This window comes from Sylvia atricapilla, chromosome 8, assembly GCF_009819655.1.
Source record: "Sylvia atricapilla isolate bSylAtr1 chromosome 8, bSylAtr1.pri, whole genome shotgun sequence".
Classification (NCBI taxonomy): Eukaryota; Metazoa; Chordata; class Aves; order Passeriformes; family Sylviidae; genus Sylvia; species Sylvia atricapilla.
The window spans coordinates 19,696,678-19,719,508 of NC_089147.1; the positions used below are offsets into that span (position 1 = coordinate 19,696,678).

General features: G+C 53.7%; 2 protein-coding genes across 2 annotated transcripts in view; both read right to left on the reverse strand.

The window, feature by feature from the left end:
* Window positions 1–847: 847 nt before the first annotated feature.
* Window positions 848–10,143, reverse strand: TMEM150A (transmembrane protein 150A). Its single transcript, XM_066323957.1, has 7 exons — window positions 9,952–10,143; window positions 8,078–8,125; window positions 5,873–5,944; window positions 5,667–5,734; window positions 5,419–5,546; window positions 4,399–4,576; window positions 848–2,633 (listed from the first exon to the last, which is right to left on the reverse strand). Exons 1-7 carry the CDS (start codon window positions 10,029–10,031, stop codon window positions 2,389–2,391), a joined length of 819 nt encoding a protein of 272 aa, XP_066180054.1. The 5' UTR covers window positions 10,032–10,143; the 3' UTR covers window positions 848–2,388.
* A 3,550-nt stretch (window positions 10,144–13,693) lies between these two features.
* GBF1 (golgi brefeldin A resistant guanine nucleotide exchange factor 1) overlaps window positions 13,694–22,831 on the reverse strand; it is a 100,650-nt gene continuing 91,512 nt past the window's right edge. The window contains 14 exon segments of the mRNA XM_066323958.1: window positions 13,694–15,328; window positions 15,645–15,782; window positions 15,984–16,161; window positions 16,394–16,507; window positions 17,081–17,182; window positions 17,535–17,665; window positions 18,012–18,162; window positions 19,112–19,306; window positions 19,679–19,930; window positions 20,250–20,413; window positions 21,635–21,726; window positions 21,728–21,855; window positions 22,074–22,227; window positions 22,671–22,765. Of these exon segments, the coding sequence (XP_066180055.1) occupies window positions 15,042–15,328; window positions 15,645–15,782; window positions 15,984–16,161; window positions 16,394–16,507; window positions 17,081–17,182; window positions 17,535–17,665; window positions 18,012–18,162; window positions 19,112–19,306; window positions 19,679–19,930; window positions 20,250–20,413; window positions 21,635–21,726; window positions 21,728–21,855; window positions 22,074–22,227; window positions 22,671–22,765 (2,181 nt within the window). The 3' untranslated portion in view covers window positions 13,694–15,041.

Below are 22,831 nucleotides of genomic sequence, written 5' to 3' on the forward strand. Positions count from 1 at the left end.
GCGGGCACGGATCTGCCTCGGAGCTGGCAGCGAGCCAGCCCTGCTCCAGCGCAGGCAGGGCTCAAGGACGAAAGAGGGAAAGCTGCAGGATGGGGCAGAACCCACTGGCAAAATAGAGAATACGGGACTTCCCCACCAGCAGGGAAAAGGGTGTAAACGCCAGCGCTGGGACTTGCTGTCTCCTCTCCCCTCCAAGACAGCAACTGCCTCAACCTGGATCTTCCCAACATCACCTACCCCAGCTGGCCTCATGGACGGCCCAGAGGCAACCGGGGACCGGCGCAGCTGCTGGAGCGACAGAGAGCCCAGGACCCTTGCGCTGGCACGGGTAGCCCAAGCACAGGAACTTTATACCTCTGAGCCGCTCAACTTCCCTTTCCCTGGGAACCGACCCCCGCTGGCGCGGGTAGCCCTGCCCGCCGCCGCTCGGGCGGGTCCCCCCGGCACCCCCAGGACCCACACCCGCCCCGGACACTTACCTTCATCCCAGCCTCAGGCCGCCCGCCGCGCCCCGGCCGCGGAACCGGGAAAGTCCCGACCCGACTCCGCCTCCCGGGGCTTCCCGGACCCGGCTCCGCCCGGCGGAGACTGCGGGAGGGCGGGCCAGGGGTCCCCCGAAGGGACGGGCATCTCCGGGCTGCTGCGTTCCGCCGACATGGCGTGTCCGCCACCTGGCTGGCAGTCGGGGCAGGGAAACGAGCCCCGGGCTCATGGCTGTCCTGGACATGGCTCATGGCTGTCACGGACAGCTCATGGCTGTCCTCCGAGGGGTGGACAGGACCCTTCATCCCATTCCCAAAGCCAGCTGCCACTCCAGTAGGGAAGGACCATGTGCCTCACCCATGGCTGATTTTCACTTTTATTATTGTAAATTCACTGTTGTCTTTATATATACTTTTTAAAAAATATATTAGATACAAAAATCAGAAAGGCTCCTCTTTGAACTACATATACTGGTGAACTTACAGGCCAGTTTGGAAAAGGTGGGCAAATAGGAAAGCCCAACTTGATCAATGCACACAGCAGCAGCAGCAGCAGCAGCAGCAAATGCCCCTCTCCAGTGACAAGGGGATTATATATATATACATATATATATATATATTTGTAGATCTATACATACACACACATGTATGCACACACAGCACTCATACTCCTCCACACCCCACCCCCTGCCCAGGACACTCTGGGCTGCACCTCAGCCCAGGATGCTGCGGCTGAACGGGGTGGGCTCCCTCCAGGCAGGCACTGGCCAAGGCACCAAAGGACGGATTCGGGAGTCCCAGAAGAACAGGGCACATGCTTCCTCTGTTCCTACAGAAGTGCTTCCCTTTTCCATGGCTGTACTCTCTGGGACAGCTTCAGCTGCAGTGGCGCAAGAGCAGAAGTCCACTGCTCTGCAGGCACAGTGCCTCAGGACACCCCCCATATGATGGTAAATTTGGAGACTCATTTCCCAAAAGAGCTGGAAGCAGGGGAATGCTGCGAGCAGGGAGGTGAAACCTGCCTCAGCAATTCTCAAAGCTGAAAAAATGTGGGGAAAGTCACTCACTGATGGCATAGAAGGCCCTGAGCAGTGAGAGCCCTGGTGCAGGGAGGTCAGCACAGTCCAGCTGGGACTGCTGGTGTCATCCTGCAGCAGAGTGACACACTACCCCCACTGGGAAGGCAGGCAGGGAGAGATCCCCTGCTGCCATCCTTACTGGGGCTGCAGACAGACTGGCAGTGCAGTCACTTCCCAAGGAAGGGAAAAGGCACTCGGCGTTTTTTGGCTGCTCTGACAGTCACAGTGGCCAGCTGGAAGGCTTGTTTCGCTGAACCTTACCCCTGTGGAGGAGGGAAGAAGAGAGAGCTCATCTCCACAAGCACATCAGGCTTGTGTGGTGAAGGAAGGGTGAGCCCCCTGTTTCCCCCATGGCCCTTACATGAGGAAGCCTCTGTATGATTGCCTTCAGCAGCCCAACTCAGACCAGGCTACCCCAGAGGCTCACTGACAGATCCTGGCTCTGCTGATAGCACCAGATTGGCATCCCCACACCGCAGCAGTGACCCCAAACCCTGTGGGCAGGGAGGGGACAGCTCTTGCAGGGGCAGCAGCTGCCAGAGGAGCACTGGACACAGCTCCTGCTGAGAGTAGAGGGCACCGCAGGCCCACATGGACACACACACACACACACACACAGACACAGACACATACACACAGACACACACAGACACACAAACACACACAGACACACACACACACACAAACACACACACACAGGACACATACATAGACACACACACACACAGACACACACACGGCAGCGGGGTTTTCAGAGATATTCAAGGTGGGGAGGAACTGTCAGAGCCCAATTTGGGGTCTCTGCTGTGGGCTGCCTCCTGTGGGGGTCAGGCCATAGCCAGGCCCTCCACGTGGCTGTGGATGTGGGCTGTACTGGACATGCTGCTCTCGCCTTTGTAACTTTTTGGGGCCCGGCTGGCTTTCAGCAGGACCAGGAAGGTGTCTGTGGAGATGGCCCCAAACTCAAAGGTGAACGTGCCGTAGAAAACCAGGACATCAATGATGAACATCCACTCACACAAGGCAGCCACGTGCTGTAGCACGAAGCTCTCCTGGATAAAGAACACACCACCTGAGGGTATCCCAGTCAAGGAAAGTACAGCTGAACCCCAACCACTGCATGAAGGACCACATCCCACTGTTACTACATGCTGGGGTGGACGTGAGTACCCATCCTCTGCAGGAAACACATCACCACTCCTAACACTGAAAAACCCCCCCATTCTCCCAGCACTAGGAGGGCCCTGGCATGGGTGAGACTGTGGCACACGTGCCCAAACCAGCCTTGGTAAATCATGGCGCTGGTGCCAGGCTGGGCTTATCTGAAGAGGCCAGGGCAGGAGGAGCTCAGGCTGCAGGTGTCAGTGCAAGCCAGGTACCCAGATGCCTCAACTTCCCCACACTCCCTGCTGCTTCCTCAAGCCCAGCTGGTGGTCCCCATGCTCCCCTTTGACAGGATGAAGTCAAAGATGATAAAACTCAACCTTGGAAACAGGGTTAGGACTGTTGCATCCCAGTCCTACAGCACCTCCTGTCCTTTTGTGCTGCAGGCTGGCCCACCCTAGAGAGAGGGCCTGCTCCCACTTCTCCAGATCCTATCACTACTGAAATGTCTTTATCCTCCGCTCATCCCCACCAAAAATCTCCAGGGAAACCTACTGCAAGAGCTACTGTGGGTGAGGGGAAGAGGCATGTATATCCCTCCAGCTGAAGCCTCCAGCAGTACCATGCCTTCTGCAAGTGAGACCAAGATCTGGGAGAGCTGCAAAAGCAGGGACCTGACCTGTACAGTGTAGAGCCCTCTGCTCCTTTCCCCCATCCCATCAGGAAAGATCCCAGCCTTTTCCCCACACTGCCCTCACCACAGCTCACTGCTTGGCCACTGCCAGTCCCCAGAGCTTACAGAGCATGATGGCCACAGCAGATGGACACCAGTCTTGTCTTCCCTGTCCTTACATGCCCTTCCTGTCCCTCCCAGCTGGCATGGCCCTGCAGCAGTCCTGCCCTTCCCAGCTCCCTGCCTGCTGTGGTGACAGAGCAGGACCCCCCTGATATGTGCCAGGCCCACCAGCACCCCCAGGCTCATCCTGGGCTGCTCACCTCAGCCAGACCCCAGCCAACCTCTTTGGGACCCATGAACACTGCATGCTTTTTCCCCTTCCTGTCCAATAACCATTACCTTGTTTCCCAATTTATCCCTAACTTCAGTCCCAAATAAGCTACTCACTCCCCAGCCACACACTTGGGACCATTCTTTGAGCTCCAGCCCACCTGATGCCATGCCCTCTCCCTGGTAAAGTATTTGCAGATCCCAGTACCTGCTCACGAAGCCCTTTCTTGTCCCATGAGCAGGTTGGCTGCCAAGTGGCTGGAAGTTCTGGCTGGCAGGAGTGCTACCATGCATCCACCTGGCACCTGCACACAGTGCTTTTGTATTCAGCTTCAGTCAGCTTCTGCATTGCCAAGGGCTCAAAATACCTTTGTCCCATTAACAAAACCCAACAATTAACCAGACCTGAGTGGTGTGTGACTGGAGCCCGCAGTGGTAGCTGGGCTGCAGCAGCCAGGGCGGGGCTGGTTTGGGGCATCCCAGCACCCGAAGAGACACCCACCAGCATCCCTTCCCCTGCTCAGCCCCTGCCCAGCCCTGGTACTGCTGCTCCTCCAGCCTACACCTGCAGGGAGCTGCTCACCCTCAGTGCCCTGCCCAGCTCCTCTCCTGGCACCATGCCTCACTGGCAGACCAAAGGGTAGAGAACATGGGGCACATACCCCACTGTGAGGACCACCTTTTACCAAGCCTCTTCCCAGTCTTCTTCCCACACCCTGCAGGATACTGAAGACAAGGGTGAAGAAGGCCACAGCGGTGAGGATGCTGCGTAAGTGGCCGGTCCAGTACTGCCCTCGGGTTTTGGCCATGCGGTAGGTGAGGATGGACTGCAGGAGCAGGAACAGCATGCTGGTGGGAAAGGCCACCCCTGCCCCAATGTAGTGTAGCACCTTGGCGTGGTCCACCTGTGGGGAAGAGACCATCAGTGCCAACACCCCGGGACACTGCCTATCACAGCATGACTCTGCCCCAGGAGTTGGACTCCTGCCCAGGAATGGGTGCAGACAGTGCTGGGAGCAGGTCCAGGCAACTCACCCTGTGCCTGACTCCTGGCTGAAGAGCAGACTTGGATCCAACATCTACTGCTGGGATCTCAAAGAATTCTGTTTCTTTTCTCCATGGGCCAGCAGCTCTGCTGGCCTCTGCCCTAAGCAACATCAGGGACTTCCTGCACCCCTCCCGAGGGTCACAGCCCAGCGCCACTCACCGCGGCTGGCGCACAAGGGGGATTGGGGCCTGCAAAGCTCCTCCCCGGGCTGGCGTGGGCAGCAGCCTCCTGCCAAGCAGGAGAGCCTGGCTGTCCCAGGAGCTGCTGGGAGGCCGATGCTGGCAGTGCAGGCAGGGGCTGAGCAGCGCCGTGTGCTGCCAAGCCCGGGCCCGCTCCGGTCCCTGTGAGCACAGGCTCTGCCCCAGCAGTTTCCTGGCGTCACCCCCTGGGCAGGGCCAGGAGCAGCCTCAACAGCATGTCCCTGCCCCTGCACGTGCCCATGGAGCAGCCAGACTGTACAGAGGGGGCTCGGCTCAGGCAAGGGTTAAACCAAACCAAAATGGACTCGAACCATGAATACACAAAGAAGACTTACAGCACCCTGGGAAGCACAGCACTGACTCAGGGGAAGGGAAGGCTGGGGCACTGGACCAAAACAACTACCCCAAACCCTACTCTGCTAAGCACAGCAATCCCTCTGCTTCAGCCAAGGCTCTCTCCTGCCCTCCTACCGCAGGGACTCCTGAGGAGATGCGTTACCTGAAAGTTGCCAACCATGGTGAGGCCAGCAGCGCAGACCCAGCCAGCGGCCAGCCCCAGGGTGTTGAGGAGGGATGGCCCCAGGCGCTCCAGGAGGTGGGCGTAGCGCAGCAGTCCCACCAGGATGACTGCGGGAGGGAAACACAGCCCGTCTGTGTCTTCAGCCCCCTCATCCCACTGCTGCCCCATGCCAGGCTGGGTGCAGGGCAGCCTCTCCCAGCCCTGCTTCCCCGACAGCAGGCACTTACCCATGAAGGAGCCCAGGCTGCAGATGAGGCTGAAGAAGCAGCTCTCGGGAGGCAGGGTGCCACACTTACTGTGGGGACAAACAAGACCCACGGAGTCCTCAGCGCGGGGGCACTGTGTGCTTGGCTCCCTGCTCAGGACACCCTCCTGGGTTGCCCTGCAGGGGTCAGAGCAGCTCTGCCCGTGCTCCCACCCTGAGGCCGCTCACCTGACGAGGGGGATGTGATCCAGCGTGCAGCAGGAGCTGGGGCCATCCACATCGCATGACTGGTTGTAACTCCTGCCAGCAGCAAAGGGACGGGTTAGGAGAGCTGAACTGCTGCCCGGGACCCTCCTGTCTCCTGCCCACAGGCCCTGCAAGGGCGGCCCAGTTGCTCTGCCGTGAGTGCCGCCCAGACCCAGAGATGTGCCCACACCGTCCAGGGAGTGACCCACTGCCCAACAGGTCGCATCACACCTGTGTTTCCACAGCCTGTTCCCTGCCTGCTGGCTCTGCTGCTCACCCAGAGCCCCAGCCTGTGAGGGAGAGACCATGGCAGGGCAGAGGTTGCACGGGCTGGGGTGTGGGCTCAGGGAGTTCGGGCAGCCCCACATCCAGAAAGGAGCAGGAGCACCCACCTACCAGCCCCCTCACAGATTCCTGGGATGGAAGCACCAGCAAAGCTAGGGACGCAGCCACTGACAGCTCCAGGTTTGCAGGGGATGGGTTGGAACGCTGAGCTGTGTAGGAAATGGCCCCCACAGCCACAGGCACCCCCGAGGCAGTGCCACCGAACCTGGGAGGGAGCTGGGAGGCACTGCCTGAGGGACAACATGACCAGAGCCAGCCCCCAGGCTGCCCTGGAGCCAGGCACACCAGCAGTGCACCTGGGGTAGTCCCAGCACAGCACAGCCGGGCAGGGCTCTGTGCCCTGGGAGCCCACAGACCCCATGAGTCCAGGCACCCCAAGCTCTTATCAACCCTTCCTGTACCACAGCTGCTCCTGCAACCCAAACCAACCCCCCACCACAGGGGCTCATGCACTCTCACCCTCACAGCTCTCCCAGGAGCTGGCACACATTGGAAGTGGGTTTTTGGCTGCCTCTTTGCTGCAGCATCACGCAGGCACAGAGTACCTCTGCCTGGCATGGCCTAGTGGGACCCGTGCTCACACTACAGGCAGTGAGTGCGAAGTTCTCTGCCCCAAAGGGCCTCCTCTGACACCCGCAGTCCCACGCTGTGGGGGGACTGAGGGGAGACAAGGCTGTGTGGGGAGCTGCGAGGGGACAGTGCTGCCCTGTCCCTCACCCAGGCTGTCCATCCACCACCTCTGGCTATACAGCAAGAAAATGGTTAAAAAAGCCGCTTTGGAAAGGGCTGGGCTCTAATGTTTTTTCAGTCTCCTCAGTTTACTGGTAGCTTTGTTTTCCAACCACTAAACCCAGGCGAGCTGTGGAGCCTCACGGCCTCCTCAAAGGCTGCTCTTGGGGTCGTGTTTGGTTTGGGAGGGGTTTTTTTATTATTATTTTGTTTAAAGCAAGCAGCCTAAGGCTGGGAAGCATTATTCGTCATTAAGGGCTGGCTGTGAGGCAGAGACAACCCGAGACACATATTCTTCCCAGGGCAGAATCAGCCATCAGGCAGGAAATGGCAGCACGGTTGTTTTTCTTTTTTTTTTCACTTCTTCAAACACTCCAGCAAGAATTAAACTAACATGGATCATTCTGGGCAGATTTTTAAGGCAACACTACAAGCCAAAATCCCTGCAGAAGGAGTTGCCAAGAGACCAAACAGTGTTTCTTTTCCCAGCCCTTGTCTCTTCCATGCCTCATCCCCCATCTGGGGGTGTTGCAGGCAGCTCTGCCCAAGGGTGTCTGGGTGCTGCAGGACCATCCCATTCCCCTGGCATTGCCAGATTTAGCCTCAAGCAAGCGAGTCACAACCTTTTCCATGGAGACACATAGCCCTCTGTAATTCCTGACCACTTATTTTCATACTTTCTTCATGCTGTGTTTTTTCAATGGCCTCCTTCTCCCTGCCTGGTTTGGAGTGAGGCTGGACTGTTCACCAGAGCAGCCCTTACCACAGGCGAGCCAGGGCAGGGGAGGGAGGGCAGCCCAGCCCTGACAGCAGCTCGTCCCCAAGCTGTTCTGCTCCCAAAATCGACTGGGCAGCCCTGTGGCATTTGCACCCCATCATCACCATGTCTGCTGGGGGAGAAGGTGTGTCTGTGCCCCTTTAATGCTTCCACCTCTCCCATCATCCTCAACCCCCTTTCAGCACAGTCATAGTGCAGGGAGTGCCTCAGCTGCTCAGTGGTCTGGCACAGCCTGGCATACTTCATGTGCCACAGGTGTGGAGAGACTTGGCATTATGAGGTGTTGAATCAAGCCAGGATGTTCCAAAAAGCCCCTGCTTCCCCCCAGGCCTTACCAGTTGTGGACAGGACAGATGTGGTTGTTGGACAGTGCCATGGCATATCTGGAGGTGAGACAACACAGGGTTACCATAGTCACCCGCCTCCCTGCATCCCCATTCCCTGCCAGCACCCAGAGCAGCCCCAGGGACTGGCTGCCAGAGCAGAGGATACAGGCCTTTACTGCCTGCCAGGGGCCAGCACTCATCCTGTGGCACCTCCCGGCTTTACAAAGCAGGAAAAAGTAAAACAAGTCCATGAGCACGTGCTCTGTGAAACTCTCACTGCTGGGGACCAGGTTCCCCTACCTTGTACCCTCATCCCTGCTGAGAGCCACCTCCTGCTCCAGTTCAGTGCAGCTGCTTCTGTGCAGCCTCTTCTCCATCGTGCTGCTGTGCTCCACAGGCTCTGGGGCACTGCTCTGTCACAGAGCCTCCTTGGCATGCCTTGGCATCGGAGCTGTCCGCCAGCCTACACCTGTGCCGGGTGCCACCCACGGGCACTGGCTCTGCCCGGCCGCCCCCGGCCCCTGGCTGGCCAGTATGGAGCTAAAAGGAGTCTGGAAAAGTAGCCAGAGCATTGGGAGGGCATTACGGGCAGATCAGCTCCACCAAGCAATTCCCTAACGAGTCACCCTTGCGTCTCAGTCAGTGTAACAAGGGGTTCATGACATGCATCCTGCTCCACTCCGATGGAGACGCAGCCTCATGGCCCCCACCCCAGCCGTGGAGGAGCCCTCCTGCCCGGCAGCCACAGCAGTGGGCAGCACCCTGCTGTTCAAATCACAGGCAGCTGTGAACAGCTCAGGTTAAAAATAGGCCTCAACACCAGTATGAAAACTCCTCTCCTTCCCGAGCTGGCCGAGTAAGAGCTGGGCTGCAAAAAGGATGATCCCAGAAGAGAGGCAAAGAGCAGGGCAGGTGGGGAAACCAAGGAACAGCACTCCCAGCCACCAAGGAGCAGACCCCTCACCGAGCCATCTCCCACCACAGGTCTCCAAAAGGGCCACTCAGGGTAGCTCAGGCTGTGAGACCATAAGCAACGACTCCCACTTGTGCTGCTTTGGTCTGGAAGGGCATCTGCCCCTCAGCATCACTCATAGGTGACAGCCCGTGCTTTGCAAGGTGTCTAAGGAAAAAACTTGGAGCATAAGTTCCTAGCACCAGGTTCAACATTCAGCTTTGTTGTGAAGTAGGACAGGCAATACCTCAGGGGGAAGCTCTTGGATGAACCCGCATGCATATGTGGTGTATTTGCTCCATCGCACTTCCCTAGGAAGTCCCACCAGCTACACTGAACTTCTTGGTGCCTTTGAGAAAAGTCCTTCATCCACTGCTCACCTGAGCTAAGGCCTGAGAAAGAGACTGCTGGGGTGGACTAGTACTGTTCACCCAAGTGACACAGTCACTCCTCACACAAGGCCTTTCCATCCATCCACCACATGGGATGGGTGCCCGTGTAGGGACTACAGTACCTGTAGTACTGTAGGTACGCTGCAGTACCTGGGCGGGTGGCGAGGCTCCCGATGCCGTTCCCGTGCCACCTGAGCGCCAGCCGCACTCACGCCGGGACAGGGGCACGCCATTCCGCAGCGTGTCAGGGATGTAAGGACAGGGAGGCACATGCCAGCGCTGCTGCAGGGGACGCGGGGACCACGCAGGGCGGCTTGAGGGTTTCAGGGAGGTGCGGGAGCCCCTGAGTGTCCAGAAGTACCCCAACACGACCGGGAACAGCGGCTCCCTGCAACCTCCTGCCCGCTGCATCCCACCTCGCAGCATTCCACTCTAGAGCATCCTCCAAGCCCCGGCCCTCCGTTATCCCGCAGCATCCGGCCCGGCCCCGGCCCCAGCGCCCGTGGGTGGGGGGCAGGCGGCGACCCCGCGGCACTCACACGATCCACATGCCGGTGATGGTGAAGGCAGGCAGCGTGACGGGCAGGATCCCCCAGGCCGGCATCCTGGGGCCGGGCATGCCCCGCCGGGCTACGGGCGAGCGGGGCCGCCAGGGAAACCCCCCCGCTGCCTCCTGTTGCCGGGCCGCCGCCGGGCCGCGCTCTCCATGGGCGACGGGGCCGGGGCCGGGCGGGCGGAGCGGGTCCGGCCGTGCCGAGCGGCGCCGGGACAGCGCAGGCCGGCCCCGCCCCGGGGCAGCGCGGGTCCCGCTCGGCGGCAGGGCCGGGCCCGCCCCGTCCGGCGGCGGCGGGGAGCGGGACGGGCCCGGCGCGGCCCCCGGCGCCACGTGGCGGCCGCGCTGCCGGCCCGGGGCAGCGGACGGTGCCGGGGAGGGCAGCCGCGGAGCGGGACGGCACGGAGCCGGGAACGCCGGGCCCCGCGGGGCGGCCGGCCCCACAGCGCGCACAGGGTCCCGCAGAGCGCAGGGGAGGGCAGGCACAGCTCAGCAGCGAACACCCTTCCCGGGAGCTGGGGACACGAACAGCCTTTGCCAAGGCATCGACAGCCGGCTGCCGGGCTGGGGGCCTCACCGCCCTCGGCTCCGGGCGATGCTGTCTCTGCCCGAACACCAGCTCTGGGCCCACGTCTCCAGAAGTGTGGGCTCCTGTAAGCGTGGCCCAGACGGCACTGTCAGTAGACGAGGCAGGAGCTACTACGACAGGGAGGGGCCAGGCAGAGAGGACCTTGTTCAGTTCACTCTTCTTCCATGGGGCTCAGCGCTCCGTCCTGAGGACAAGGCTCTGGTTTGCACCCCAGGAGTGACTGACCCTGTGCTCTCACTAAATGGCTGCAGCCACACTGCCAGCCACTGCCTGCTCATGCTCCTGACCCCGTTACCTTGTTCTCTGATGCCAGACGCTTTCTACAACTAGGGATTAAGTTTAGCAGCCAACCACCAACCCTGCTGCGCAAAGAAATTTCCATTTTTCCTTTACAGAAAATGTGAGGAAAGGAAGCACAACTTCCCCTGGCAGAGAAGCAGGGCTGTGGTAAGGCCACAGCCGTCCTGTTTTCCTATTGGGAACTCAGCAGTAACTTGCCCTCTTGCCCCCTGGCTGCTTGTAGGGATCCCAATGTGTTTTCAATTCCCAACACATCCTGTGTCACCAACGGGTGTGCACATCCCTCGAGCATCTGGTGCTCATAAAGCCTGCACTTTGCCTCTGCCTTCTGCACAGAGGAGATGCCGGGCACAGCTCTGACCCTGGCCCGTGTCGGGGAGAAGCCCTGGCTGCCCACCACCTCCGCCGGGCCAGGGTGCTGGTTACACAACCGCAGGAGCAGTACTGCACACTGGGACGTGTAGTCTTGGGGGATCTCATCATCCTCTGCGTTGAATCGCGCTCCAAGCAGCCTCCTCACAGGCCCGGGTCTCTCCTTGCTGTTCGGGCAAGAGTTGCACTCCAGAACTTGGCTCCCGAGGCGGTCGCGCTCCCAAAGCTGCCCCCGTGCATTCCTGTCCGCCAGCAGGCAGCCGGCCTGGCCCTCCCTCTCCCGGCAGCCTCCACAGCGCACGGACAGTGGGAACAGTGCCCGCCGCGCCGGGACTGCTGCCCCCAGCAGCCTCGGCAGGGCTCGGAGCGCTCCACGGCCACCGGCCAGAAGCACAAGCTCCGCCGGGCTGCCTTCCGCGCAGCTGGGCAGAAAATGTCGGGCACAGGCGCTTCAGAACACATCAGCCTCTGTCACAGGTAAAATATTTTCCGGAGGAATTCAACAGCTGGCATTTATAGGACTGAGGGTAACTTCTAAAAAGCCAGCTCACTGTTGATGCTTCCTGGAAATCTTTCTTACAGACCTTTTGAGGTTCAATTTTTAAATTGAAACTAAAAGCAGCAGTGCTTCTGTTTCACAAGTTTCAGTGCCAAATCTATGTTTTCCAGCCAGGGCTTATCATTCCATAGGACTTCTGACACTAGTAAGCTTCATACCAACAAGGAAAACACCAGCTCCACAGTAAAGTGTTCTACAGGCACATGCTAAATCCCAGTACATATTTTCATTCTGTTTTAACAGTAGAAGTCCTTGATGTAAATGGGAACAGAAGAGGCAGGTAAATCCAAAACACAGTGATGTCTGTTCAGCCTCCTCTGAATACTTAGTCAGACCCTGAGTAAAAATGAGAGAGTCCAAGACTAGGAAAAGTATATGCTAGGACAGATCTAAGGGGTACTGTTGTAAACACCACTCCTCACCAGCAGCCATTAGTATGACCTGCTACCTGTCACTTGATTATGATCTCCTTTCAATTCAATACTTTCCCTGATTTTTTTTTTCCTCTGTAACACTAAACCTCACTCCTGCAAAATCCAAACATACAAAAAAATTCTTTTTCTGGTTTTCCAGTCCATTCCTATTTACAGTCTGGTGAAAACTGTTTAAAAGTGCAATTCTGTGTTTCCAGTCAACATTCCTTCCATTCTAGTCCCACTTCCTGGAGTTCTCTTGGGTGGCTTTTGCTTTGCACCGTAATTGTCTGAGTTAAGACGTATTGCTCTCAGTAGAAGCTGGGTTTGCACACACAGGTTAAAATACAACATATGCCCAAAACAGCCATCTAAAGGCAGCTGGCAAAATGGAGCTTTGCTATTAGCCGACACCACCCCCAAAAGTCAGAGGACCATCTGGGGATCGCCTGACATTGAGGCCCTTGACAACTGAGCAATGGTTTACAAAGAGTTAATAATCTAAAGCTTTCAACAAGTAGAAAAACAGAGCTGTAAATAGAAGTGAATGCTCAGAAAGAAAAGACAGAGAGGAGGCTGGATACAGAAGCACTATGAGAAGTGCAAGGACTCAAATACATTAATGAAAATATCTAAGGGCTGGAAAGACACAATCTACAGGCAGTGGAGTGTGAGGAAGAACAGCTGCAGCAAAATATTCCAGGAATGGTACAAATGGGCTTAGGGAACCAGGATTTATTAACAGGACTTTCCTACTATGCACATTACTTTTCCATTATGCAATATTTAGACCTTTTCTCACGCAATTCAAACAAACTCCCAAGTTTTTAAACCCCTTACCAAATCTGTAGGAGTTGCTTGGAACAGAGAAGGCACTGGTGTCTCTCACAGCTCTGAGGACACTGTGGCACTGTGATCTCGCCATGAAACAAAGCAGAGAATACCAGGAAGTGTAGTCGTTCAAATCCATAGCAAGCATTAGCCCTGGAAGAGCCCACCATCTCTATTGCACTTTCCAACTCTTAAATCCTGTTCATGGAAATGGATTTCTTCTCCGTCAGGGAATCATCCGGGGTCAGCTGAGTTGTCACTGAGGTCTATGTTCTGCCACCATGACCACATGAACAGAGCGCCCGCTCCTCAGCCCTCATCTCTGCCCTCAGTCCTGGTAGTGCATGAGCATACACTAATGTAACACCAGAAATTTTGTAGCCCAGGTGAAACTATCACCTTCTGAAAGATCCAATCTCACTATTACAGTTCTGGTTCTCCTTTGTCCATGATGGGAACCATTACTGGTTAGCCCTTGACAGCTAACCACCATTGCAGACCCCTCCCTGAGCTGACAAGTCCCCCTGTGCTCCCTCCAGACAGAACATTCTCTTGAAGGATCTTGGTGTATGAAGCCAGGGCTCAACACCTTGATGAGCAAGCTCCCTTTTCCAAAGCTCTGAGCCACATTTCCATAACAGAAAAGGAGTGCAACACCAGAACATTCATTTACAGGATGTATTTATTACACTGTAAAAAGTCCATTGGATTTGTAGCCATTTACTCTGTATGTACACTGGTTGTATTCCCACAACAACTGCAGATTCCTCTCCATACAGGATACACTGGGTTGGAGTCCCACCCATGCCCTCCCAGTCACCAGGGGGATTTCCAAGATTGAAATTATTGAGAATCTAGCCAACTAGTTGAGGGAGGAGGAGGATCAGCGATGCAGCACTTGCCAGGCAGCCAGCTCTGCTCTGGACATGAGCAGCAGGAAGAGTGGGATCTCCTTGCGGCAAGATGGAAGCACAAGAATCACTGCCAGGGCCTCAGCTGCAGGGGCCTTCTGGGGGTAGGAGATGGGGTCCCAACAAGAAGATGCAGAAGGGTGTGATCTCTTCAGAGCTTCCAAGAGAAACCACTGCAGACCTGCTGGGCATCTGTCTGCAGGTGCCACAGACCCCTACATCTGTAGCTGAAGAGGATGCTCCCCTAAGGAAGGGGCTGGTCACCAAGAGACCAATGTGTAGCGAGTGGCAAACAACACAACGCACAGTGGCCCCACAAGTGCTGTGTGAGACATGGCCATGGTGTTCTGTTCTCAGCATTTCCTTCTCATCTACTCAGCTACGCAGAGCCTTCTGGATTTGTCTTCTTCAAACAGAAAGCCTGATTACATTTACAGGAACAGGGATGAAAGCCCCTATCAGACTTGCCTGTTGCTTAATCTGTATCTGGCTTAGGGATTGCTGTCATCCGTGTTGCAGGAAGGAAAGCATGTGCCAGCAGGCAAGAAGCCCTATGTAGCAATCTGGGAGCTGCACTGTAAGCAATCCACGCTTCTAATAAAATACTCTACCTGCTGAACCCAGGTGCGTCCAGATCTTAAAGAAAGCAGTGCAACCAGAAGAGTCAGCATGAAAGCTAGGGAATGGCTGGGGAATTGCCCAGGGACTGGACTGAGTAATCTTGAGAGGCAGTCCTGTACTGCAGCACTCTCTGGTGTCACATCAACAAGTCTTCCCTCTTTACCAAATGAACTGGTGGCAGCTTGGTCCCAGGCTGCTGGGCACGGGCATTGCCTGGCCCCTGAGATTGCAAAGGCAGGAAGGAGACTGGTCAGTGGAACTGGGCACTCCTCCATGGACACAAGGATTTTTGGGCAGATTTCTAGGTGATGCCACAAGAAGGGAGCAGGATGGGACATGCTCCAGAGGACTGTAGCAACAGCCCTTCTGCTCAGGTTAGGATCACCTTTTAAAACAAACATGCCTGCTACCAGAGAACATTTGGCCAGCATCCTCCACCCACAGAGCCTCCTCAGCAGACAGTTCTCTGACACCCTCCAACTAGTTGACTTCAGAGCTTGTCATAGGGTCAGTGGGCCGTGGAGTAGCTAAGAGGGGAACAGGAGAGGTGGCTTCAATTAGGGCTGGGTTGAGAATGATTGGAAGAGTCATAGGTGGCACCCCAACCTGCAGGGGAGAGGCAAGAGGCTGCAGAATGAGTGGTGGCTGTGCTGTCGTAGGAGGTATGTCTGTAACAGGGCTTGACTTTGTTGAAGCTGATGCTGGGAAGGAAGGAGAGGCAGAGGTGCTGATGGTGGGTGAGGCAGGTGCACTGGGTCTCTCAGAATCTAGAAGAAGGAAGAGACAAAATAGATCCTTACACAGGTCCTGACAAAGTCACCTATTAGCTCAAAACTAAGCAGGGCTGAAAATGAACTCAGGGGGCTTTTCAGACTTGCTCCTTCATTACAAGGCCCTGAAGACCAGGGGTCCATAGGCATTCTGCCCACCCCAATAACCTCAGCAACAACTTATCCATATGGAAGCACAATATTTTACAACACTAGAGGCCTGGTCACCAGAGATCATGCTAAAGCAAGGAAAAGAAGATCTATGCCACCATGCTGGGAAAGTGATTCCAGAAAAAAGGAAAACAGGACTCACCACTGACACCCAGTTCACAAGGCTTCTCCAAAGAAGCCACATGGGTGGATGGTCTCACATCCCCCACAGGAGAAGGCGGCAGGGCAGACACTATTGTTTTCTGATGCTGCTGCTCCATTGGTATGTTGGGTACAGGATCTGGGAAGACAAAACATGTAGTGAGACCGCACACCAGTTTGCTCACTCCTTTCACCCTCCCTCAATTTGCCCTTGTGCCAAGTTCCCACAGCCTCCTACAACTCTTTTCATCAGCATCAAGGCGTTATGGCAGCTGGGTGCTGGACAAGATGCGAGCACTGGTCCAAACCTGTGTTCTTAAGGTTTCCCAGGCTCTTGTACCTTGGATGACGGTCTGTTTGAAGAGCTCATCCCGCAGCCGAGGTAAGAAACAGTCAATGCGCTCCCAGGTGATCTCCCAGAGATCTGAGTATCCTGTCCGTGAGTCAGCACTGTGGAATATCCCAGCTGTATCCATTACGAGCAGCATATTCTTCAGAGACTCTGGAATGGCTTCCAGCTATAATCACAGACAGGACACAGAATGAACAGATAGCAATGAACCAAAGCTCAAAACAGCTGATGGGCTGCCTTGGAAACTGTGGCCAGGGCAAGAAACCATGCAACAAAATGGTTTGGAAAGGAATAAAATTTAACAACTCCCAAAACCCACACTAAATCAAATACCTTTCAACTTTAGAAGGTTAAAATGCAATGAATGGTTGTCCAAAGGACTGCATCCAGCACCTTACCAGTAAGTCACTGGAGCCAGCATGCATGTATTTGTCCATAAAATCCAGGATTGTGAGCCACAGGGCAGCAAAGGTGGTCAGTGAGAGCAGTGGGGACAGATGCTGTAGGAACACCTGGGGAAAAACACAACTACTGTGAACAAGTAGTATGAGGGCTGCTGTTCACTGACAAGCCAGTCTCACAAATCTGGATTCCCCCTCCTTGTGGCAAGCTGGGAACATGCACAGGACTGGCCTGAGGATGCCACAGCCCTCTACTCTTCTGAATTGCATATGTGAAAGAGTGGATCTTGTCTCCTTTGTGGAAGGCCTCTGCAGTCTGCATCACCATGTCTTCTAGACCTTCCAGACCTCTGCTTCAGGTCAAGACTATCAGCTTGTGACACACATCATTTCGCCCAAAGAACAGATTATCTTCAACTGATGTTAAGTGAAATACTTTCCTCTGTCATGAAGCCACAAACCTCTTCCTGACAACTTTCCCACTAGAATCATGGAGACAATTCTGGAAAGAAGGCATGTCCCAGCAGCAGAAGCTGGTGGAGAAGCCCAGCATTGAAGACAGTCAAACTAGCACCCCGACACCTGTCCAGGTCAGAGATGCCGAGAAGCGAATACAGCAAACAGTTTGGTTTTCTTGAGGAACATGGTTTCCTCTAAGCTTTCAGGCAGCAGAGGTGTGCTCACCTTGGAGAGTAGTGTTGAGGCTCTCATCCTAGTTTCTTCCATCCCACCAACATCAGCTGGACTGATGTTCTCAAGTAGCTTAGTTAGCAGAGGGAACAGCACCTGTTGGATCAGACACATGGATATTTTAGAGCTGAAAAATGACATAATATTTCCACACACAGCCTTACAAAAAGGCACTGGCTTTTGGGACTGGTGGCTTCTAGGCAAAGGACATGACAGAAGCAATGGGACGTGCATATGAGTGGATTCACTTCAATACTCCAAAAGGCCCTGTCAGAAGCCTAAGGAGAGAGTAGCTTTTCACAGCACCAGGATAGGGAACATCTTGTCTGTTGCAGTGAACATGCTGCTCAAGAAGACAGTGCTGCAGTAGGACAACACTCCTGCACACAGCTTTGCCCTTCATGACAATGCTGCCCTGCTCTCATGCCTATCCCAGCCAGGTGGTTACCTTGTTGAAGCAGGACTCCCATTCCAGGGCATCCAGGGCCTGCAGGTCGTGTACTAGGAGGGCCCGCTGCAAGTAAGTGAGTGCCTGCATTCGTATCTGGCGTCGGGCATCACAGCACAGCCAGGCAATACCTGCAAGAGAAGAATTCAGGGCTAAGCCCACAGGGAGAGTGTCACATCCCTTCTTCCCCAGTCTAGAATAAAAAGTCTAGTGAAGATCAAAAACTCTCAGTAAAAGGAAAGGATTATACTTGTTCCAGGCCACAGACTGGCAGTCTACTACCAGATCCAGAAAAATGCTGGCAGCTAACTCATCCTAAAGATGTTTTTCCAAATCTGATACCAGTTCTTTTTCAATTACAACAGACCCTAAAAACAACCTATGCCTGCTTTCTGCAGTTAATTCTTGGCTCCTCAAATTTCCTGCCACTACATTAGGAGTGTCTCTGCTCATTCTCATCACCAGGGATGGCTTTACCCTGTAGCAAAGGACACCAGCAGTTGGACCACAGCGTTCGGGAATCCGCTGTGATTTTCCTGGCCGCTGTCTCCAGGTGTCGCTGCTCCTCCGCCCAGGAGCTGTAGATGCCAGCTGCTCGCGTGTGCAAGGTATGCATGAGGTCCAGGAGCTGCAAGTACACGGCACAGTAAGAAACGCACAGGACTTTAATTTTGAAGCAGCTCTGATCTCTGGTGTTCTCCAAACGAGGCTAAAAGCTTCAAGCTACTCAAGCCCGTTTTCTATATATACACAGCCATGCGCAGTTATAGAGATGGTGTCAGGCCCTGCTGTCTATGGCCTCCTTAAGTGGTAAAGTCCCAGGTATCTTCAACAAGATTTTTGTCAGTTCAGTAGCCATGCAAATCCCATCTTTGAGGAACACCATTCCAGTTCTGTCTAAAGGAAGAATGGGCTCTTTCCTGCACAGAGCATTGACTCTCCCAGGCAGAGGGATAAACCCAATGATTCAGCTCTGCCATCCAGAACAACTCTACATCTTTTTTTTCTTAACAAAAAAAGCATGTGAAGCACGTGTCAAGTTCCCTTGCTGTATGGGCACATGACAGCACTCTAGTCAGTTTACCACTGAACTGAGACCCAACATCCTGGCAGTCAGCAGGCCTGTGCCTTCCCACCTTTGAAGTACCAGCTGGGGAGAAATTACTCCCTTAGCCCAGTCCTTGGTACTTGAAATTCCAGTGCCTCAGCCAAGAGGGCTTTCCCCTTTCCTCAAGCTCAGATGCCCTGTCACACTCCTTGCTAATCCTACAGGAACCTCATGTCTCCAAATGACCTTAATCCATTTTACCTACTATAGTGACTCACAGCTTCCAACCTCCTCCTTGCTTTTCAGAGGACCTCTCTCTCCATTGCTATTCTGCTTTTGCCAGTACAAATTGCAGCCTTCCTCTTTCGCTCTTGAACCACATACTGCCTGCCCCCCACAGACACCCTCTGTCATCCAGTGCCCACTTATCCAGGATGCAGCTCTCCCTTGCCCCATAAAGAATTCCAGTGATTACCTAGCCAGACCCTAAGAATGGGAAAGGAGAGGAGGAAATCCGTGCTATACTTACGTCCTGACTAACCTGTAAAGACACAGTGTGGTAGCTGGCAGGGATGCTCTCGTCCTCGTCCTCATCACTGTGTGTGTGCGCCTGGTGCTGGCTCAAGACCCGGGATCGCCGTGTGGAACTGTCTTTTGGCTTTTTTTTTAACCGACTGGATTTACTGTCATACCTGTGGCTCTTCCCCCTCTTCTCCTGGGACTTGTAGCCTAGAACGTAAAAGACAACAGTCCACTACAAAATGTTCTGCTTTTCAACACATGGGCAGCCACCTTTTGATATCCCCATTGAAGAGCTCTGTCCTCTGAAATGACCACTACCTGCTTGAAGGGGACCCAGGGCCCCTCAAGAACAACTTTCTACAAAGGGCTGATACTGCTGTCTCCATATCAACTCCGGACCTCTCCTTCATTCCAGGGAGGAGGATAAGAATAAGATCCCTGCTGCTCGCAGGAGACAGGACGCTTTTCTCCTAGTAGACCTTTTTCTTTGGGCTGGGGACTCAATATATGACAGTATACTTCACACTGCTTGATGACTGGCCACCCCAAGCCGAATCCTGGTTGCCAAGTGAAGTCTTACCCCATTCAAGCTGGCCTCCACGAAGATACGTATTGTTTTGACACAGAGCTCAAAGTTCTCAGGTGTAACATGGGCAGCATCTCGCACGATGAAGGACAGAGACTCGACACATTTCATGAGAGACTTTGTGTCATGTGGGCCCAAATCCAGCCCCACTGTCAGGCTGTACTGGTTGACGAGAGGTGATGGACCCAGCCTGCTGAGCCCAGCAGTGGATCTGGAGTTGTCGATGTCATCTTTCCCCACCTGCAGGCCACAGCAAGCAGGTAAGCAGGAGAGGGTAGCATAAAAAGAAGCATGTCATACACACACTGAAAGAGCCTTTCTTCAGAAGCCAACAGGTAATGCTTCTGTATGGTCCATTGCCCTTTCTTCCTCATTTGCCTCAAAGATTTTTCTTTCCATCTGTGTCTCTCCCCATCCTGCTTTTACATTATCAGCTCATCTTAGCTGTCTTTTCTACTGTCTTATTCTTTCTCCTGCTACCACACCCTCTGCTCACTCACTACCACAACCATAGTAGGAATAGTCTTCTTTGGGCACTGGAAGCCCACTGGCTACTCACCACTAGCCAGCCACTGTTCATGACGTCCACATCTGTGACCGAGCGGTGCATCTTGCCTGGCTTCCCGTGGTCTGCGTACACCTCCGAGTCAGAGGTGTAGCCGCGGTCCAGGCTCATGTCACTTGGATGGTAGGAGGACGACACCTCGCTGTCTGATTGAGCACCTTTAAGACAAAACACATGGGTTTAGATCAAGGCAAATTGAGAATTTGCAAGAGTAGATGTGGATAATGGAGAAACAATCCAGATTAGTCAGATTAGCATCAACCAGAAACCACAAGTGGTTATTAGTATGTTCTACACCTGTCAGATCTACTTGCCCTGACATTTAGGATAACCTTAAATTTCACATATCCCAAGAGATTCCTTGCGAAATTTAAGTTACTGATACGTTATTAGAGGTAAAAACTTGTTCTCTCGTTGTTCAACACCATCTAGAAACTCATCAACAGACAGGCAAACTTGCTATGAACAGAGTGCACCAAACATTTTCAGAAGGAGATGGAGAACTAATGTTTGATGTGTCAAGTGAAGCAGTTTGCTCTATCAGCAAAGACAGAAGCAGTAAAAGAAAAAAGAAAGGAGATAGATAAGAGGACACAGCTCAGCATTAATCCAGAGGGCAAAGTCCATAAGTGTTAAAAAAAAATGATACTTCTCCCATCTGTCTAGCACAAAGCATCAGGACCAATCAAAGAAATTCTAAAAAAGCAAAGAGAAAAACAAAGCTTTCTGGAAAAGACCTTTATTGCTCTTTGCTTTAGAAGTCTGAAGACATCAGCCTCATATATATTGACAGCTGGCTAAAGCAAAACAGAGCAATTTGGTGAAAAGATCACCTTTCTAACACAGCCAAGAGAAGTGAGAAATAGTGCATTGGTCTTGTGGGAAGGGACTATCCCCAAGCGGATCTGGGAATATAATTTTAAAGAACAACTCATTTTATGAGAACCTTAAAATGGGGACAGAGAAGAACCACTCCCACAAAAGAAGCAAGTATGACAGGAGCAGCAGCTGGGTTTATATTACGTGCCCAGATAAGAGATTACGGTACCCAAGGCACCGAACCACAACCAGCAGAAAATGCTTCTTGGGTAGAGCAAAGACCTCCTACAGCTGCCAGAACTGATATCAGTTTTCCTCCCACTGCTCCCCAGGGACTAGCACCTGGATTGCTGCTCACTGAGTAGGAAGAGATGGCAGAATAGAGACAGGAACAGACCATGAGGAGTGAACAGCAGGTGCTGGTCTTTAATCTTGCTAATGTAGTTTAATATCAGCTTTGTTTTCTTGCAGTCCCCTTTGCTAATTGAAAAGCTTTAGGAAGCAGCTGCTTATCTGGCAGGCTGGCATCAGATTTCCTAGCAAAAGCTGGCCTGTCTTACCTGTGTCGTTATCTGCCCTTGCTGTAACCTGCAGGGCAGCGGGCGGCTTCACCCCAGACCCAATGCACTCCAGGAGAGTGAAGAGCGTTACCAGTCATCCCAGAGTGAATGTTGGCAGCATTGGTCTTCAGGAGTTCATGGAGGCCATAGGCAACCTCATGGCTAACTCTGGACAGCACATTTGGCTTCATCATAAGTAAGATACGTAATGAGAGGAGAACCTGGCCAGAGCAGGAGACAAGAATAACAGACCCAATTACTTACACTCTATTCTCTGGCGATGTACTCCCTTCATCTATTAGAGCTGGTTTAAAACTGCTGTTTGTTGTTACCTGCAGCACAGACAGGTTAAATATGGGTCCATCCAACAGTAACTGGTTTTCTATGTCACTGGGTATAGTCACAAAATCCCAGTAATTGCCTGTCCAAACTCCTTTACCTGTGCACTGATCTCATCTCGACGGAGCAGTCGAATGGCCAGTCTCAGCAGCCCCACCACTGCCCTCTCCACCAAGAAGCAGAACTCCATTGCATGGACACAGAGATGATAAAGGTGGTCTCGGACAGTTTGCCAGACACAGGTCACACGGTCCCTAGCCACAACAAGGATGAGAGAAAGGACACAATGAAAGGATGTGAGACAAGCAGGATCCAGCCACCTCTCCCGAAACTCCAGACAATCATTACTTCTTAACTTCAATTAAAAATTCCAGTTGGGATATACAAGAACAGACACATAGAAACAACAAAGCCATCAAACTTCTTACTCATTACTTGCAAAGCAATCAGGTGGGAGAATTCTCCCTCTGGAGTTTAGTTTATATTTTTCAGATTTCAGGGTATCAAGTACTAATTCATGAGCTAATAGCCTTTCTGTTTGCACATGCCAGAGTGGAATTGTTAAGCCTTGAAATTACAGCCACGTGCTGCTTCAGCGGGCAAATCCCAGACATAAGGAAGACATTCCCTGGACCAGGCAGCAGCTGCAGTAAAGCAGGGACATTGCAGTGAACGTGCATATATTTCAAGGTCATACCTATTCTCTAGGACAATCCGCAGAAGCATCTCCAAGCAGAAGGCTGCATCTTCTTCATCGTAAGTCTCTTCATCAGGAGTCACAGAGATTAGAGCCTGGAAGAACCATGATATTTTTATGAATCACAAGGTCCCAAAAATGGGGAAGCAACAGAATGCTTT